We start from the raw sequence: 19624 nt of genomic DNA, 5'->3' as shown, positions 1-19624 counted from the left end.
GCTCCCCTCGCTCCGGCTGCGACCTCGGCGAGCGGCGGCCGCCCTCCCTCGCGGCGCTCTGCCGCCCTCCTGCGGTGCCGCGACTGGGCGCAGCCGCTGAGGGCAGGCCCGGCTCCGCCACGCCCCGCGCTTGCGCGGCGGCGGCGGCGGCGGCGGCGGGATGGCGCTGGAGACCGTCCCCAAGGACCTGCGGCACCTCCGGGCCTGCCTGCTCTGCTCCCTCGTCAAGGTGCGCCCGGCCCGAGCCCCCCGGCCCCGATCGCGCCTCCCCCCGCCCCGCCCGGGCCTCTCTGTCCCGACCCAGGCCCCACTCCGCCGGCCGAGGCCCGGCCCGCCCGCTCGGCCCTTCTTCCGCCTGCCCGCGCCTGCTTCGCGCTCCGCCGGGCCCGGGGCTCCCTCCCGGCCCCGGCATTAGCTTCCCTCGCTCCCGCCAGCGCTGCCCGGCTCTCCCCTCCCTCCCCAGCCGGCTCCAGCCCCTCCTGCCCCTGGCCTGTCTCGGTGCTGACGCTTCAGTCCCCCTCAGACCATCGACCAGTTCGAGTACGACGGCTGCGACAACTGCGATGCCTACCTGCAGATGAAGGGCAACCGCGAGATGGTCTACGACTGCACCAGCTCCTCCTTCGACGGGTGAGTGGGGCCGTGACCCGGGGCTGCTCGGTGGCCCCGGTGCCATGGCACTTTGGCATCACCAGGCTGGGAGATTCCCACACACCCCTCTCTCCCACAGGATCATTGCGATGATGAGCCCGGAGGACAGCTGGGTCTCCAAGTGGCAGCGCATCAGTGAGTGTCTCTCCCTGCTGGTTTGGACAGGGGCAAACTGTTCTGCAGCACCCCTTCTCTGCGGCAGTGGGAGCTGTTCTTTGGGCAGCTGCAGGGGTTTCTGGCTGCTGTTCCCAATGAGGGGGCATCTGTGCAGGCTGAAGCCGGTGGGTGTGTTTGCCCATCTGGCTGCTGCCATGCAGAGCATCTCAGTGTTTTCTTTCCCCCAGGTAACTTCAAACCAGGTGTATATGCAGTGTCCGTGACTGGCCGCCTGCCCCAAGGTAATGCTGCCAGCTTGTGTAAGGCACTCCTGCATGGATGGCAGCCGATGGGTTATTTTGTATACTAGGCATTGTATATTAGCCAGTTACACTCCTGAGCGTATTATGCCCTATGTGATAAAATCAGCATTTAGAGATTCAGTAAACACTGTGTGTTACAAACACAGCACACACCATGTGGATGAAAGAATTAGCCAGGTGACTGCAAAAAGACATTAAATGAGAGGCTGGGTTCAGGTGTTCTGTAGACAGGTTTTCTACCTGGAGTCATTCAGCAGTCTGTCTGCCAGAAGTTGATATTAAAATGCTGCTGAATAAAACCTGTGATACTGGACAGCATCAGAGTGATAAACTGTGATTAAAGTGTGACTACAGAAAGTGGGCACATTTCAAGCTGTTCAGCTACAGGGGAACACAAAGGTTTGTCCATGAAAATGAGCTGTGCAGAAAGGGGTGCTGTTTGAAAAATGATTTTGAGTAGGATGGTTGAGCAGATACCTCTTCCATTCTACCTTGCATTTCCCTTGATCTATTTTTAAGTCATAGCAAACTTTGTTAAAATCCAAATTCTGGAATCTTCCCCCCAAAAAGTATTCTTTTGACCTAGACTCATATTTTGAGGAGCCTATCTTTTTTATTACTAAAATGCCAAGATTTTAATGGAATGCTTTATTCGGTTTCCAAATGCTTTTAGCCAGTAACAAGCAAAGTTCAGCTCAGTAGTTTTAATCTCAGAAACATCAGATCTGTTTTCCCCACATGTGAGAAGAGTACTGCACTGTTGAGCTATGATGGGTTTTATTCATTTATAAATGGAGTATGCAGTGAGCTGGCCTTACTTTCATAAAGCAGAGATTACATTTTCCATTTGGACAAGAGGCCCTGTCCTGCCCACAGCCCTAGATCAGACACCTAACCTGAGCCCCTTCTCAAGAGTACTGCAATCCCACATCCCTGGTATAAAAGCCACACTTTTGTCTGGAATCCTAGGCCCTGACCTGAGCTCCACTGTCCGTGTTGGGAGAGCTAGAACATCATGAGGTTTGAGACCTCCTGGCACAGCTTTGGACACATGTCAAACAAGTGGAACATAGCAAGTGATGGCATGTGCTCCATGCAGCTGCAGGCAGAGCACAACATGGACCACAGGGCAGCAGCAGCAGGAGGGGGTACATGTAGGAGATGCTCTTTGGCCTTGGTTAGTGTGTGTGGCATCCTCACATCGCAGGCAGAGGTGAGAGAGAGCTGTGGAGTGCAGGAACCACCAGCAGACTGTACTCAAGGGCCTTGAAGGCTGTCATTTGTCTGTCCCTGGTGTGTGGTGCTGGCGAGAGTTGTCCTGAACCACATGATGCTATTCTGCTGTCATTTCTTACTGGGTTACTGAGAAGGTGGAATGTGTAAACAAGTCACAGAAATGACTGAGAGGTTTAAGAATTACATTAAGAGCTTGGCCCATGCAGTATGGTTATAATATTCAGACATCTGCAGGTAGAAAATAATGTAAACAAAATGTCTGCCCAGTTCTTTCCCAAGGCAAAATGAGAGTTGATGCTTGGGAGCTCTGTCTAGGCATTTAGATTAGAAGAGGGAACTTCACTCTTAACAGTGAAGTTTACAAAGTGTTAGAAGAAACTGAAGAGAAGATTGTTCAGTTCTTAATCTCTGCAGTGAAGGCTACGTAATAGAGCAATCAGATTTTTTTTAGGGCTTCTCCTAAAGAATACTGAAATGTGTTTGTCTCCTTGCTGCAGGGATCGTCCGAGAGCTGAAGAGCCGTGGTGTGGCTTACAAGTCCCGAGACACAGCTATAAAAACTTAACGGGCTCTTGTGCTGTGTGGAGGATTCCCTGGTGCTCCACTGGGCTGTTTGGAGAGGCAGCTGGCACGTGGGGTGCTGTTCTGAAACCTTTTAGTTGTAGTATGTGGGAAAATGAGCCTGGACTCGGAGGGAGCTTGCTGGCTCAGCTTTTCTCGCTCGATACCTATGGACTCAGTTACACTGCTGTCTGACAACAAAGACCATAAAAATCTGTTAGATCCTTGACAGAGACTGGGAAAGAGGTGTCTAATGATGATGCACAAACATTTTATAGTTAGCATGGGTAAGAGGAGAGCTGGGACACGTCTGTAAATATTTCAATAAAACATGGTGCCTGGTCAGAATTGAGTCCATCTTGTATGCTCGGTCACTAGTTTCACCCGCCGCTGAGTGCAGATGTATGAAGAAGGGTTTTGTACTCAGGCCTGGGCCTGCCACACTGCTGGTGCAGTTCAGAGCCTACAACAACCATTGTTTGTATACCATGGACCAAATTCCCATCTCTAGAGAAGGATCCTGCACTGGCTGAATTGGGGTGTCCATCACTTGGAATGAGCAGACGCGCAATCTGTCCCGTATGTCTCATGACTGGATGGAATAGGTAGGGTGACGTAGAGTATTCCATGTGGAGGTAGTTATATGGAGATCACAGTGCCCTGGGCCTGCAGGGTCCTGTAGAAGGAATGTGGAAGCAGACTTGAAGGACCTTCAATCTGCTCTTGGTGGCCTTCAGAGCCAGCTGAACCCATTGCTAGTGTGGCTGGGAGGCAGCGCCAGGACTTACAGGAGGGGGGGTTGTTGTTGCTTCCACAAGCAGGCGTGGAAACACCCAGCCAGCCTTACATTTGTGAAGTTCTTGATGTCACTGTGTGTCGGGACTTTCAGCTTGAATAGTCTCTGTTCCTGAGAGATGGTGCTTACCTAGTTTTTGTTACACTTCAGCAGCAGCTGCCGATTACAAAGGTGGTTTGTCCAAGAGCAGAGTCCTAGATCAGCTGTGAAATAAGTTTCTTTCTTTCTTTCTTTCTTTCTTTCTTTCTTTCTTTCTTTCTTTCTTTCTTTCTTTCTTTCTTTCTTTCTTTTTCTTTTTCTTTTCCTCTGAAATAATCCTGTAGCTGAAAAGCCTGATTCTTGTGTTCTGTAAACAGATACTGGAAAACTGATAAAACCTGAAAGATTACTGATTCAGGAAGAAAGTGGCTGCAGCAAAGGGAGTGCATCACTGTTAGGGAGTGTTAACAGGAGTCCCAAGACAATGTGCTTTTTGTCCTGCTCTGGTTTGTAGAGCTGGGCCAGACTCACACAGCTTCCCACAGGATTTCGGAGCAGACATGCTGCCTGCTCTGAGCAGAGGGAGGTTGTGTGGGGCTGCTGCATTAAGCAAGACTGCTGAGAAAGATGTTTTAAACCACCTTTTTCTTCAGTACTTTCAGACGTGATGCTGGAGTCAGTCTCTGCTGACTTGCTCCCAGGTCCTTTGCCTACCTCCTAGTGTAGATCACCTTGGTGGGGAGAGCTGAGTCCTTTGTGGCAGAAATGCCTGTGGCTGGGGACAGAGATTTACCATGCAAAGATGGAGCAGCACCTTCAAGTCCTGGGGCAGAGGAGCATCCTGAACTCAGCTTTCACACCTCCTTGGTGAACGTCCAGATTACTCAAGTTACTTAATTGCCCTCCAGGCTTGCGTGGATGCGGAGGCTGGTCAGGAGATGGACCTCAGAAGCACCAAGGTCAGGCCTGAGGGTGAGAGGTACAAGTGTCCTGTCAGGCTCAGGGCATGACTTCGCTGGGTGAGATTTTCGCTGACTGAGATTTTGGGCCCTGGAGGGTGTTTTTGGACCAGCTTTGCAGTGAGAGGCATAGGGTGCAGTGGGATCCCCCTGGGTTACACTTGTCCCATGCAGAAAGAAAGGATCAGGAAAGCTGCAGTTAGCACCATCCCAGCTGCTGTATGAGGTTGATGAGAGCTCACAAGGTTCAGCTTAAAATGGGTCCGAGAGGATGAGTTGGATGGTTCTTTCTCCATCTGGAGGCAGGTGGAGCTGGGGAGTGACATTTTGGCTCTAGCCAGCCTGGAAGGACGTTGTGCATGGTCTGGCTGGGAGGCCAACAGAGGACAACTGTCCTGGCCAAGCCCAGCCCTCGAAGCCTCGCAACTCGAGTGCCACAGGGTGGCAGCACGGCTTTGTGGAGCAGGGCGGGAGCCTGGTGATGGGTAGGGAGTGAAGCTGCTGGAGATGGACCTGCGCAAGAATGACCCGAGACACGTCTCCATTTTCCAGTGCATCTCCTGTGCAGGGCCCCAGGCAGCTAGGGTTTTGCTCAGCTGGGCTCCGGGTGTGGGTCTGTGGGCACCATGTTTCACGTCCCCCTCCATGGGAAGCTGCAGGAACTCACCACCCAGGACTGAGTCTTCACTTACGAAATTACCTACAAGGAACAGCATGCATTGTCACTGTGCCTCTCGGGGAAGGTGTAAAAGGTTGTAAAACCAAAGGTTGTAAACCACACAAGCACCTTGCCTCTTGCTAGGAAGTACAGCCACCCTCGATTATATAGAGTGAAGTCTGTTGGGAGCTGCAATGCAAGTGAAATAGAGACAGGACAGCGCAGCAAGCTTGCCGGATGCCGGTGGTCTTTCAGAGGAGCTGCACCTCCTCTGCCTGCAGCACATTGCAGTGCTTCCAAGAACCTGGTGCCTGTAATTGGGCTGGCTTGGTGAGCTGAGCCTCTTCCCTGCTAGCTCGCTCGCTCGCCCACACACACACTGCATCTCCCAGCCCACACCGCCCAAATGATTCATTGCTCCCAGGTTGCTCGAGCTGAGCGTTGGACCTCTGCAAAGTGCCTGAAGTGAGCATTTCAGTTAGACTGCAGCCTTGGAGCTGCTGCGGCTTTATAGCAGCAAAGGCAAATGGATGCAGAGCTTTATTTGCTGAGAAAAGTAGGGCATGGAGCTCTCACGTTGAAGAAATCAGAGGAAAAATGTGCAGCGGCAGCCTGGGCTGTAATTGGGAGAGAAAGCGTCAAGAGCTGTGGATCTGAGTCACTTCAAGACAGCTCCTCCCCCTGCAGCAAATGATGCCAAAATATCTCAGCCAGGCCTGTGGGCTGCTAGGCTGGCGTCACTCTGCCCGTGTTTGGGCACCTCCCAGGAGCTGCTGGGGGCTGGGGAGGGCAGCGGGGGCCAGGGGCTGCCCACAGCCCCGGCAGCACCAGCAGGAAGCACGAATGAGTGGATTTCTTCATGCGGATTTTGAGAACCGATACCCGGCTCTCCCTCTGGGCAAAAAAAGTGACTTTCCAAAACCACAGAGCACAAGGTGCCTCTACACAAGGCAGCTGCTGGCTGTGCTGGGAAATGCCCAGCCACGCTGCTCCCACCTGTGAAGGACCCTCTCCTCACTCACTTCACGGGCAGGGACAGGGAGCCCTGGGACCAGTGTGGGGTGCATTTGTCAAGAGTCTTGCAAGTGAGCTGGGCCCAGGCAAGCGACTGCAGATGAGAAGAGTCACGATCTGCAGGCAGCTGTGCTCACTTGAACATTTCTGCAGGGGCTGTGGGCAAGGCAGGGTGGGAGCTCCCACCTCTGCCCCCAGCTTTGCTCCTATAGATGATCTGCATGTACCATGCAGCCTCTGTTTCTCACCTCCGTGCTCATGTTAAGGCCAGGAGACAGAGTTGTTGCACAGGGACAGCTTGGCAGGATCAGTCACACTTTGCACTACCCCCCCTCCCACTGTCACTTGCTGGATGTGCCCTCCAGCTCGTGAACTCAACCTTCCCTGTGTGTCTGGGGTGCTGGGAGTCTGATCACATACAGGTTAACGAATAGGGTGACAGGACCCTTGGCGGTAGGTGCCAAAACAGATACGAAAGCCCCAAGTCAAAGCTGTTTTCCTTGGTGAGTGGCAGGGAGCCGGACGATGGTGCAGGGGAAAGTGGCCTAAGCTGGTACCCTGTGGGATCTGTGCTGGAGTGACAGCAGCAAAGCCAAGGCTGTGAGCTGTTAACTTGGAGACCTGAAGTCAGGGGGTGCAGCCCTGTCCCACCCATGACCCCCAGCCAGGGTGGACTGGTTGGAGCCAGTGAGGCATGTCTGATGTGGTGAAGACCAGAGGACGCTCACCTGCGGATGTTGGCAGCAGCAGTTTGGAGGGACTGTGGACGTGGAGGTGTGGGGGTGTTACGGTAACCATGGCACGAGAAGATGGGTGCACAGTTTTTTGCTGTGTGGGCGGATGAGAAAGCATTTGAAGCATGGCAGAAATGAGGCACAGCCTCCATGTGCTGAAGCCAAAGGGCCTCCTGGCACGCCAGTGGTGGAGGTGAACAAGTAAGGAGCCGGGATGCATTCCCTGCCATGGCAGGCAGAAATGTTGCGCTCTGACTTGCATTAGGGTCTCTGGGTGTTTGCCCCTCACAAAATGCAGAGGAAAGGAGGAGGCTTCATGGAGAAGAAGCAGGCTGGTGGGCCATCAGCTCCTTAAGGCCTGCAAAGAACTTAGGGAGAAGGGGTTGCCAGCTCTGGGCTGCCACTGCTCGCATGCCTGGTGCTGTCTGCAACATGGCAGTCAGGTGCTTAATGGGAGACACCTGAATCCATTGGTCTGCCAACAGGGTTGGGGTTTTCATGGCTAGAGGGATAAGGGAAGCTGCTGCAGGGTCCCAAACCTCTACAGGCAGGAGACCTCCCACCTCCCCAGTCTGTTTCCACAGCTCTGTGTCAAAGGAAAGGGAGATGCCAAGGGTTGATGGGGCAGAGAGAGGTCTTACCCCAACAGTGGAGGTCACTGGGGGTGCTGAGGGCATATTTCCTTAGGGTAAATGGCCAAGCAGGACCACAGAGATGAAGTCAGAGGAGGTATTTTGGAGCCTGACAGTGTCTATCCCAAACCCTGCTTTCTTGGACTTCCTGCTGCATCCTGGTGGCAACCCCAGTCCTGCAGCTGGTCCTGATGCTCATCTGGTGGGTGCACAGCCGTGTGTCCTCCAAGTGGAGGGACTCAGGTGTTTTACGTGCCTATAACAACCTTCATGTGGTCATGGAGCTGGATGGTATCTACCACCCAGACAGGCTCCAGCACCCATTACCCATATCTCCTGTGCCTGGTCTGGCCCCTCAGCCAGGCCAGGGGCTCTGAGGCCACTGCCTCCACATCGCCCGCATAGTCCTGGGTGCCTGAGCCCCACATGGGCTCTCTGGCTCTTGGGGACACAACGGAGACCCAAAGGTGCCCAGGGCCTCCCAGGGTGGTTGCGCCACCCTTGAATGGAGGCAAAGAAGGGGGGAACTGGTGTCACCCTGCAGGGATGGGGCCCATGCGGCACCAGGGCCCAGCGGGGGAGTGGGGCCTGACCCGCCACCCCTTCCCCCACCTGTGGGCCGGTTGTGGCAGGTGACATGGAAAATGACGGGGCACTTTGTGCCCTACTGGCGCCAGCGCAACGGTCCCGCGCCCATCATTGGCGCAGACGAGCTGCAATTTGTCTATATATGGGCAAAGTGAGGCGCCGCGTTCACCCCCGTGTCCCCCGCGCCCGCCCCAGCGCGTCACTTCAGCTTTTTGAGGTTTTCCTTCACGCTCTCATTTGCCTCCTGCTCGCAGCCTGTTTCACCCGGCAGTTTCTGGTTGACTCACTCCCAACGGCCGTGCTCCCAGCCTGTCCCCATGCTTGCCACTAGGCCGTGGGGTCATGCCGGCAGCACCCGTCCCCGCTGGCGGCCCATGCCAGCATCCTGCCCAGCACCTGGTGCTGCAGAAGCAGTGGGGTGTGGGTTTGGGGGTGCACAGCATCTCTGGGCTCAGCTGGGTTGCTTGGGGTGTCCCCTGGTGCTGGTGCGGGTTTCTCCAGGGATAGAGGCTCATTGTCTCCTGGGTCCTGCCCCCTGCAGTGCAGACAGAGGGACAGAGCACAGGCAGCTGTGGGGCAGCTTTAGGCTGAGCTGGGGATGGATCCCACCCCAGCCCCTCTCCAGTGGGCATGGAGGCGCTGCAGCTCTTCCTTGTGCAGCAGTCCTGGCCATGCTGGACAAAAGGGTGTCCCACAGGAGGGCAGCAGTCAATGCTCTGCCTGTCCAAAAAGTTCCCGGGAGCTAGCAGTGGTACCCTTGACTTGTTGGTGCAGTAAGGCCCTGGGAGCACTGCCAAGTCAGGGGCCATGGGAGCCTCAGTCCCAGCAGGGATTTTTGGGGGCTGCTCCTTGTGCTGCTCTCTGTTCTCCATTCTGCACTGCTGCTCCATTCTCTGACAGGGAAGTTGGTGGCTTGTGTAGGGAATGTAGTCATTAGGCTTCAGAGTGACATGAGGGAGGCACTTTGGTTCCATCGGGGTCTAGCAGGCACTGCTGAATGGTGGCCAAGAGATGCTCCCATTTGCCTAAGTCATTGTAGCTGTGGACCCAGCAGCTTGGAGACCCCTTTCCCTCTGGCTCCAAGGCCTAGAAGGGGGGTCAAGGGGGATTTGGTTGAGATCACCCCTTCCTCTTCCTCCTATTCCTACAACATAGATCTCAAGCAGTACGGCTCCTTTAAACATAGCACAAAGCTGAAGGCAGCCAGCCCGGCCGCCACTTCCCCTGCGTGCAGCGAGCTCTGCAACCGCAGGCGAGGAGGGGAAGTTGCTGCAAGGCGCGATAAGAAATATCAGCGCTTTCGCAGCGCCCTGACTGCATGGCCTGACAAGGGCCCTTCCCCCTGCCTGCAGGCCAGAGCCGGCAGCACTGCTGCCCCCCAAACTCTGGTGCCCGCTCCCCTGTGCTCACAGATACTGGGAGAGTTACTGGAAAAGCAACAGCAACAGGGAGCAGGGACAGTGGCTGGTGGCATCCATGTACCATCAATGCTCAGGAAGGACCAAAAAGTGGGTGGCACCTGGGAGCAGGGGATGCTGCTGGTGTCTGAGCCACGTCTGGGCACCCTGAAACAAGGCAAGGCGAGAGCACAGCTGGGGAGTGGTGCGAGGTCCTGCTGCCACTGCAGGAGTTGGTACAGGTTTGGGCTGCAGCAGCTGACACCCTGGGGACCACCACAAGTCCCTGAGCACCCAAGGATGCAGAGAACGACCTGGAAGTGCTGGGGGCTGGGTGCTCTCATGAGGTCCAATGAGGAGGAAATGTAGCCATTTCTGCCTCCCCACACCAAACCCAGAAAGTCTCTTGTGATCTCAGCCCTTCGGCAGCTATTTTGGCTGGGCGTGTGGAGTGCAAAGGGAATAGTGACTAGGGGGCAAGGCCTGGGTTAGAAACTCTTGTAGCCTCCTTTGCTGGTCGGTAAAATTAACCAATGGCCAGGGGATGTGGTGAGTTCATCATCAGCTGGAGACTTTCAGACCTCCTCATCTCAGCCTAAGTAACCAGATCTGCTGATTTCCTTCTTTTGGAGAAACAGAGAAGGTAGTAGATGACTGCTTCTGGAGGAGGAAACCAGCTTCAGAGACCCAAAATATGATGTTCTCCCAGACACTCTGCTGCGCCAGGCAGGGAAAGAGGAAGCGTCGCCTCCCCCACTTCCCTGCTGGGAAGGTGCCTGTGGGCCCCCTGTGGGTGAATGGCTCCTGGGACCCGGATCCACATGGGGCAGGCAGCAGGCAGCCAGGAGCCCCATTCTAGGGGCTTTTCTCCTTGCCCTGCTGCAGTCCCTGGGCCCCAGCATCCCCCAGCACCATCCCCGCTCCCAGACACGTGCTTCACCCTCCCCCTGACATCTTGCTCGAGCAAGGTGTCTCCCAGCTGCCTCCTTCAGGAAATGAATCCGTCTTGCCTTGCAACACCATCAGTGTTAAGTGGGCCTTTCTTCCAAGAAAAGGTCTTCTCCAAGAGCTTCAGTGCCTGTCTTCACCCAGCCCAGCCCCCTGTGCTCAGCAGGGGCAGGTTTGTCATCAGAGCAAAGCACACCACAAGAAGTGTGGCCTCAGCCCTGCAGCGCAGGGGAAAGTCCCTCAGCAGCACCCTGGGGGCAAAGCTGCCTCCAGTGGCCTGGACAAACGCTCCTTTACTTTGGTATCAGAGCATGGGCCAGTTCTGAAGGGCAGCTGGCAGCATCCCCCCCTCACCACACAGTGGTGGCTCTGCCCTCCGCGACAGCACCCCACCACAACGGGGACCATCCCACAGCCACACACGTGGTTGCTTTTGCTGCTAGCAAGGAGATGCTCGACACATGCCTCAGCAAGGCAGAGATTCTCCCTTGGGTCTGATGAGCAAGATGTCCTCAGCCCAGGGACGTTGCAATGGGGAGACGTGGGATCCCCGTGGGGCACCTCTGGGCAGAAGTCTCTGCCCCAGGCACGTGGGGTGTAAGCAGAGGGCAGTGGGTCCAGGCAGCACCAGGCCCAGCCACAGCAGTGAGAGTCCCACAGGCAGCAGGTGAGGGTGACTCAGGGGTCAGGGGCTTGGTGTCAGGCCAGCTGCTGGGGTCCCAGCCCTGAGCCACCAAATGCTGAACTGTGTGCACTAAGAGAGACAGTTCTATGGGGAGCAGCTCAACCTCGGTTTGGGAAGAGTTTCACAGAAAATTCCTTGTCTGCCAAAACCCCCTCTACCTGTTGTAATCCAACCATATACTGTTCAGGCAGACCAAAACTGACAAACTACTGTTGACTGTACGTACAGTGGCTCAGCTGATTTTGACTTTCCTTCTTCTCTGCCTTCTGCAAACCTTGCTAGTAATGTTTTTTATATTTCCTCCCAGATTATCGATGTAGAGAATGAATGGCAATGTCCTCAAGTGAACATTTTGCACAGCTGCGTGAAACCCATCCCATGGACCAATGCATTCTCATTTACAGTCACTTTTGGGGATTTAGCTCAGTGTTTTTAATCCAGTTTAATGGACAGCTTCACGTAGCACTGTCTGACCTTCCCCAGCTCTGTGGTGGGTGCAAAGGCTGCTCCCGGCCATGCTCCCTTCCTCTGTTCTGTGCTTTTCAGTGGCAGCGGAAGAAGAGCATGGCTGGGAGACAACCCTTGCACCAGACACGCGGCTCTTTGCTGCAGAGCTCAGTGAGGAAATTGCACGTGGCTTGGAGATGTTTTCTGTGATATGGGACCTTGGCTGGAAAACTGCTGCAGGAGTTCGCTCCTGTCCCGGTGCCATCAGGCGGTGATGGCTGCCCCTGCACAGCTCCAGCCTGCAAGCCAGCATTGCAAGAAGCGTGTGACCTCCCTGCAAAGCTGGCTTTCATTTTCTTTTTGGGGGCCTCGTGTTCCTGTTGGCCGTTATGGCTTCCTCAGGCTCGGAGGAAGTCTGGTATTGCATGGGGGAAAAGCTCAGGGAGGTTTCTTGGGCAACACATTTCCTAAAGAGCAGGATTGGGGCTTGCAGCCCGCTGGCACCCATGTCCCCTCCTGCTGCACTCCTGCTATGGGGCTGGGGTCTGCAGCACCCGAAATCCTGCAGAACCTCGTCCAGGGCTACCAACCCCTCCATAATCTCTGTGTTCAGGAATGTCCTGCTCCCGCTGCAAAGATGGGGTGAGGGGACACAGTGGAGCCACATGGGGCTGTCCCCAGTCTCTGCACCAGAGTGGGGGGGACATGGTTGCTGTCATCCCGTGCAAACAGACTTCTTTTTTTTTTTTTTTTTTTTTTTGCACAAACATGTTTGTTGCTCAGCACAGCAAAGCCCAGGAGAATGTAACCGGCTGCTCTGCAACGGCCCCCGGTGCTTCCGGCGCTCAGCAGCGGCCGCCCCTCGCCCCACGGCTGGGCTGGCTGCGGTCGGGCTGCGGGGTGGTGCTGGGTGGGACCGCGCACCGTTATCTCCTCGGCAGCTACGGCTCTTCCTGTGGTCGGGGCCACGTGGGCAGGATGGGGTTAAAAGAAGCCCCGCTCCCTGCAGGGGCCCATTGCTCCCCGGCCACCAGCACCCCATAGATCACCCACCCGCAGCACCGGCACCCAGCATGGGCCACCTGCGCCCCAACCCGGTAATGTACGGAGGGACCCAGCCAGCGGCACGGCACCCACGTGGCGCTCGAGGAGCAGTGAGGGCATGGAGGGGTCCTGGGGCTGTGGCCCCCACCTGCTCCCAGGGGGACAGTGGGTGCTGGGGGCGGCCCCATGGGTAAGAGGGTCCCCCCCAGGGAGGAGGCGCTGCAGTGGTGGGCGGGAGGAGATGGGAAGAGCCTGAAGCAGAAGTGCCACCGAGGGGATTTCAGTGCCAAGGGGACGGGAGGCAGAGGATGCAGAGGCTGTCGGGGCAGGTGAGACTGCTGTTGGGCACTGAAGCCATTTTGGGGGACACAGGAGACATGCCGGGGGGCACATGGCTGAGGTCACTGTGGGGCGCAGGGCTCTGCATGGCCACAGGGGCTGCCTGGTGTGCCCTGCCACGTGGCCTGAAGGGCAATGGGGACATTGAGGGAGTCTCCATAGGGGTGGCAGGCAGGGGAGAGGTGGAGGTCCCTGGGAAGCCTCCAGTCCATGGCACTTCTGTGGCCCCATGGAGAGGGTGACTTCTCTGGAGGGTACAGAGTGTGGGATCCCCACAATAAGACAGGACAAGGGGGACCTCGGTGACAGGGATAAGAGTATGAAATGGGGACCCTAGAGGGACTTTTAAAGGGTGACCCCTGTAATGGGGATGGGGTCTCCACCATGGGGAAAAGGTAAAGGAGTTTTTTGTGACCAAAGTGGAATTGAGGTGGTGTCTCCACCATGGGAACAAGGCAAGGCAAAGGGTCTTTGGTCCAGATGGGCTTTGCTGTGGGATCTCCACGATGGGACTGAGGCAAAAAGAGTCCTCTGTGACCCAAGTGGTGTTTCAGTGGGGTGCCCCCCATGAGGATGAGACAAAGGGTTCCTCTGTGAAGCAGATAGGCTTCAAGGGACAATGAGGGAGTTTATGGTGGGATCTCAAATTTAAGATTAAAGCGAGGGATGGGGTTTAAGGGCCAGACCCCAGGTGGGCCTGGGTGGGATGCTTCCCATCAAGGGAGACAACTCAAGGGGAGCAGCTCAACCTCAGTTTGGGAAGAGTCCAAGGGTACCTTCGTGAACAGGACAGAATATGAGATGAGGGTCTCCCTATGAGGGTAAGGCGAAGAGCCTGTCTTTGCCCAGGATGGGGTTTGAGAGGGAATGATGGGGTTTGAGGTGAGATCCCTTCCAGTGGGGACAAGGCCCCCCACATTCCCCACAGAGAACCCCCTTTTCTCTGTGGGCAGGATGGGGTCTGAGGTGGGATGCCACCCTTGGGGACAAGATGACAGAGTCCCTTGTGCCCAGGATAGGGAAAGCCTATCCTGGGGGGAATGATGGTGTAGGAGGTAGGGTGGCTGGGAAAGCAAGGTTGCCCCTTGTGCCCAGGGTGGGGTTTTAGGGGTACCAGGCAGGATGTCTCCCATTGGGATGAGGTGAGGAGGTCCCTTGTGCCTGGCACGGCTCCCCAGGGCAGGAGGTGATGCCAGCAGGGGCTCCCTGTCCCCAGGGCAAAGCCAGCCCTGCCATTCGTGCCCCCTGGCCATGCTGACACGGAAGCATCCCCACGGCCAGGCGCGCGGGGTGCAGGCAGAGGAGACCACGTCGCCGGAGGAGAGCATCGCCGACACCGACTGAGAGACAGTGCAGTCACCCATAAAGTAGAAAGCACTACTAAACAGCACTGCAGGGTGTAGTGTTTCCTACTTTATGGATGAGTGTACTGTGGGCTACGGAGAAGAGAGCACTGCCGGCCACCTGCGGGCTGGCCACCAGCTGCACACAGCTGGGGAGCCAAGGACAGGCTGGCACTGGCACCACCACTCTCCCTGCTGCCACTGGGCCAGCACGTCTGGGACATGGGGCTGAGCAGCCAGGTAGGTAGCAAAGCCTGTGATTCATGCTTTTCTGCCCCATCTTCAGGTCATGTATGGCAAAGTCCTGTGGGGAGCTGGGTGGTGGTGGCCATGTGTGGTCAGGGTGAGGCGGGGGGGGGGCTGGCAAATGGCTTTGCATGGCTGCATGATGGCAGGATGCTGCTAAATAAAACTCTTTCAGTGTTGACTTGTGGACTTTGTCTTTTTTATTCTATTCCTGGGAAACACAAAAACTGGAAAAAGACACCTGCAGTGCCCCAAGGCCATGTCCAGCAGCTGGGGGGCACTGTGAGCTTGCATGGGGACAGGGCCTGGGGGGGGCTCAGGGGTGTTAGAAACAGCACAAGGGACACCAGCACCACACAGTGGGACTTGCACCCCGTGTCCGCCCAGGCTCATGGCAAAGAGGCCACGTCCTGCCGCAGCCCTGCCATCTTCACATGGTGAGGGAATGAGACACTCTTGTGGTCACTGTCCCCACCCACACAGCCCATCCACACTGTTGGCCCCATGTTCTGGCTTCCCTGGTTCCTAGTCCCCAAATGTCAGATCCCAAACACCTGTGGCCATCCCCATGCTTGGCTTTGATTCCCCATCCCCTGGCCTTGGGAAAGGCACCTAAAAACAGTAGAAAAATACAGTAAAACCACATTTTTTTTCCTTTCCTTCTGTCCAAATTTTAATGGAAGGCTTCCACTTCTTGCAAAATTTCTTGTGCTGGTTTTAGGAGCATTTTAGGAGTGGGTGGTTTTGTTGAGAATGGGGTATTTTCCTTTCACTTTGAGTACCCACAGCTGGCCAGAGAGGAGTGAAGGGTTTGGCCTTTGCTTCACTGTCCAAGCTTCCCAGGTTCTCTGGTTTCATGAGTGTTTGAAAGGAATAAGGAAGGAAAAAAAAATCGAATCAAAACTGCAGTCATGGTCAGAAGGAGACAAGTTTTTAAACAGTAGAAACAAGAAAGAGCTAAAAAAAAAAAAAAAAAAAAAAAAAAAAAAAAAAAAAAAAAAGGAAGCAGCACAGCCTGCCCCAAGCAGCTTTCATTTTGTTGCGTGCCTAAAAGGAAAACAAAGCCTGAGTTTACAGTTTTAACATATAGAAGTTTTGAAAGGTCATGTTCCTAATAATGAACATGTAAGTATTAGGCAACATTAGGCAACATAAATACTGGATACTTATGATACTTATGATTGATTAATATTATGGTCACAAATATTATGGTCACAAACATATTTCTTGCTGAGAGCAGCAAAACAGAAACTGCAACTTTTTTTTTTTTTTTTTTTTTTTTTTTTTTTTAGTGCCCTCCCTGTGTGCTGAGTGCATGTCGGCTAGTTCCTGCAAGGAAACGTGTCCGTTCCCTACTGGGTGGAACTGCCAGTCTCAGAAGGACCTTGGCATGTTGCCCCCCAGCCCAATGGGGCCATGAGGGTAGTGGAAGGCTCCCCCCACTGTCTTCAGACCCACACAAATGCCCCAGTACCACACGCACCAGCCTCGGTGCAAGCTGTGGGGTTTCCACACTGCAGAACATGAGCCACCACATCTGCAGGGGGCTGCACTGTGCCCCGCGCCCAGCTGAGCTCATCCCTTTCCCTGCTGGGCAGCTTTTAGCTGGTTCCTGTGCCTGGTGGTCCCTGCCACACTGTGCTCAGCCCATGTGCTCGTGCATGCCCAGGGATGCATGCACCCCCAGCATGATGCTGTGTCCTACAAATGCACATTTCCCATGCAACAGTACCCAGGAAATCCTCACAAGCATGCGCATCACAGATGTTCACATCTCCTCCCCAGATCTGCACCAGGATGTGCCAGAGCAAACCCCCAGCCCTGGTGGCCCTGGGATGGGTCGAGGGAGGTGAGAAGCAGAAGCTGAGGGTCTCAGCTGGGAGAGTGGGCTCCCATTGGTGTCACCACAGGTCCTGGTCTCACTGGGGCTGTCCTCAGAGGCCTGCAGGAAACGAGGATGGAAGCAGGTCAGTGCCTACCAACTGCCCTAGTGGCACCACCCCTGCAGCAGGGCACAAGTCACCCAGGGCTGGCATGGTCTCAGCCTCCTTCCCCAGCTGAGACCACAGAGAGCTACAAGAGCTCTCGTTAATCCTTCCTGGCCCCACCAAATTCCATCCCCTGAGCCAGAGGAGAAGGTCAATAGGACCCTGAGGACACTAATTAGTCTTAATTGCCCTGAGCAGTCTCATGGGGAACCCCTGGTCCTGGTTCACCTCACCTTGTCTGAATGCTCCAATGGACCCTGTTATCAGTGTCCTGCTCAAAACCTGTGGGATGGCTCCCTGGATTTTGAGGGCCCTGGGGTCAACTTTTGGCTCCTGATTTCTTCTCTGCCATGGAGCATGCCCACTCTTTCTGCTCCACAGTGGAAGAGGGCAGGAGGCCCTGGGATCTGTGCACTCTGTATCTGCACCTTGGCTCTTTGGAGGCCTTCAGAGTGCAGTGGGTGCTGCTGGGGGGCTCTGCTGCAGTCCTTTTTCAGCTTCCCAGGCTTGAACTGTTGATTTTGGCCTCTACTGTCACCTGGTTTTCATTAATTGCTCAATGCCATTGCTTGTTTTCCCTAAGCCTGTCATTTCCTCTGTCTTAGGAGAACTTCAAGTGTATTTCTAAGGAAACACTTTGCTCCAGCTCATGTACATGGAGCACAGACCCACAGCAGGTGCCTGCATGACTTGGGGGACCAAGGGGTACCTGGAGGTGCCTGTAGCACTTTGGCGCCACAGCTCTCATGAAGACTTCACACAGTCAGCTCAGGGAGCTCCCAAGCCACTGTGCCTTTGTTTAATAACCCAGATGGATTTCTCTTTCCTCCCTAAGGACGGTCCATGGCCCTGATTTATCCAGCTGGCTGGCCAAGGAGTAAGAGCACCTCCAGCTTGGCAAACTCAGGAAGCCAGGATGCATCCAGTCTCTTCAGGGAGGGACAGCTCATGGCTATGGGTTCAGTGTGGATGCCATTGATGTGCCATCATCTCACCTGGCTTCATCTCATCTGACTGGGGACTCATCTCATCTGACTGTAGGACTGCGGAAGGAGAAAATAGGTGCCTGGCTTGGCCCTGGCCCCTGATACTCAATGGCAGCAGGTCCTGGGAGCACCATGGAGCCACGCAAGTCTGGCACTGGTGAGCAGGAGAAGCCTAGAGCTGCCCAGAAGGTCTGCTGATAGCAGCAGGTCCCTGGTGGGATAAGCAGAGACTGCTGTGGTGAGCAGCACATGGCAGTGGAAGTGCAAAACAAGACGCGTCAGAGCAGGGTTCCCAAGGAGGCTGTGCTGTTTGAGCAGCGTGTGCCGTGTGCTGCTCGCAACCACATGATCTTATCAGTGGCATGTTTCCCTTCCCACTGCTGGCTCTTGTGTCCTGCTAATTAAACCTTCTTGTTCTGTCTTGTCAGCAAGCTGTGCAGTACCTGGGCCTTGCTCTGCACTTGTGCAGCACCCGGAGATCCTGCCTGGCATCTCCTGGGGAGGAAAACGGTCATGGGCAGGGACCAGGGGGCTCCAGGGCTCCTCCTGGCAGTGGAAGGCGGTGGGACTCATCCTGAGTGCTCCTGGAGGGGGTCACTTGAGCTAGTGATTGGAGGGAGATATGCAAGTATCAGAAGATGCAGGTAGGTGGGATCTGCTGCGTGAAATTTTCCCTCTGGTCTGCTGGTTGTGTTCACTGCTTGTGGCCAGCTTGGCGATGATCACAACAAACACTCTAAAATGAAGAGCTTGGAGATCCTGGGTTTGGGTGATGGCAGGCTCTGAGGGTGCTGCCAGATGTGGGACTGTTAGACCTGGTGTTAACTCCCCACAGCATCTAAGTGGGTCATCTGCAGACTTTACAGTCAGCGGTGAGAAAACCGCTCTTCGTGGTGATGTCTGCACTGTCTGTGCTCAGGCAGAGCTGACATAGCCAGTGGCATCTGTTTCAGTAGGTGACACATCTGCATCCTACATGTCTGGGTGTGCCCGCTGAACTCCCACAGGCAGTGCTCACAAAGCAGCCTCTGAAACGTGTATGCCAGCCACCTGAGCCTCTTGCGTGTACCTCACCTGGAGCCACGGCCATAAAGGGAGCAACACCGTGACAGAACATTGTCTATCCCTCAGCCACGCATGCCGATGCAGCAGGCGGGGTCTGTCCCCAGCTGAGCAGCAGCAGCGGTGGGATGGCCAAACCATGCTCTGCTGCAGGACAAGGCTGGAGCTGGGCTGGGGAGTGAAGACAAGTGGGTGTCCTGGGGAATGGGATGGGGAACTCTCCCTGAGCATCACTGGTGCTGTGTGGCCCACTGTGTGGGGTGGCCTCCATCCACAGAGAGCCAAGACGGGCAGCAGACACCTCTGTGGCTCTGTGCGAGCTTTACTGCAGTGCTATGCCACTAACTCTCGTCTCTTGTCCGTGCATCTGGACCACACCAACCCCAACAGCCCCCTCCCTTCCCACATCGTGGCTCACCCACAGCAGCCCCTACGTGGGCTGGCAGGGCCCAAGTTTGTGTTTTTGGCAGCGGGTCGCAATGGTGCTCGGCCCCACGGGGCAGCACCAGCGGGACACCAGGCGATCCCAGGACAGGAGGGGATGGGGAAACGCGCGGGGCTCCCCACAGAGGGACTCCCGAACCCCTGCGCCGGTGGAGAGCCGTGCCTGGGGGGTCCGCGGGGCCCGGCGGGTCCCTGCCGCCAGCACCCCGTGGGCCGGGACAGGCGGGTGGCCGCGGGATGGCGGCGGAGCCGCCCCGGTGCCGCAGCCCCCGCCGCCTCATCGGCAGGCAGCCGGCTACGTTCCCGCACCATTGCCATGGAAACCGGCAGGGCCGGCGTTCCTCCCGGCGGGGTGCCCGGGCCCGGGTTCCGCGTCCCCGGCTCGGCCGCGCGGCCGCCGGGGGCTGCGGGGCTCGGCGGAGGGAGCTCCGCCGGGCCGCGGCGAGGGGCGGGCAGCGCCCGCGGCCC

The 19624-nt window shown here is 55.9% G+C and overlaps 1 protein-coding gene and 1 long non-coding RNA gene across 2 annotated transcripts; both read left to right on the top strand.

Moving 5' to 3' along the window:
* Window positions 1-69: 69 nt before the first annotated feature.
* Window positions 70-3219, top strand: SUPT4H1 (SPT4 homolog, DSIF elongation factor subunit). The gene is made up of 5 exons (XM_035343248.1): window positions 70-229; window positions 524-630; window positions 731-786; window positions 996-1049; window positions 2804-3219. Exons 1-5 carry the CDS (start codon window positions 161-163, stop codon window positions 2869-2871), a joined length of 354 nt encoding a protein of 117 aa, XP_035199139.1. The 5' UTR covers window positions 70-160; the 3' UTR covers window positions 2872-3219.
* Window positions 3220-12659: 9440 nt separating this feature from the next.
* Window positions 12660-15284, top strand: LOC118176458. The gene is made up of 2 exons (XR_004755412.1): window positions 12660-13077; window positions 14304-15284. It is a non-coding gene; the product is annotated as an uncharacterized LOC118176458 (long non-coding RNA).
* The last annotated feature ends 4340 nt before the right edge of the window (window positions 15285-19624 follow it).

Source organism: Oxyura jamaicensis, chromosome 19 (genome assembly GCF_011077185.1).
Source record: "Oxyura jamaicensis isolate SHBP4307 breed ruddy duck chromosome 19, BPBGC_Ojam_1.0, whole genome shotgun sequence".
NCBI lineage: Eukaryota > Metazoa > Chordata > Aves > Anseriformes > Anatidae > Oxyura > Oxyura jamaicensis.
Note: the sequence above shows the minus strand (reverse complement) of the source record. Positions and strands in the feature narration are given on the sequence as shown.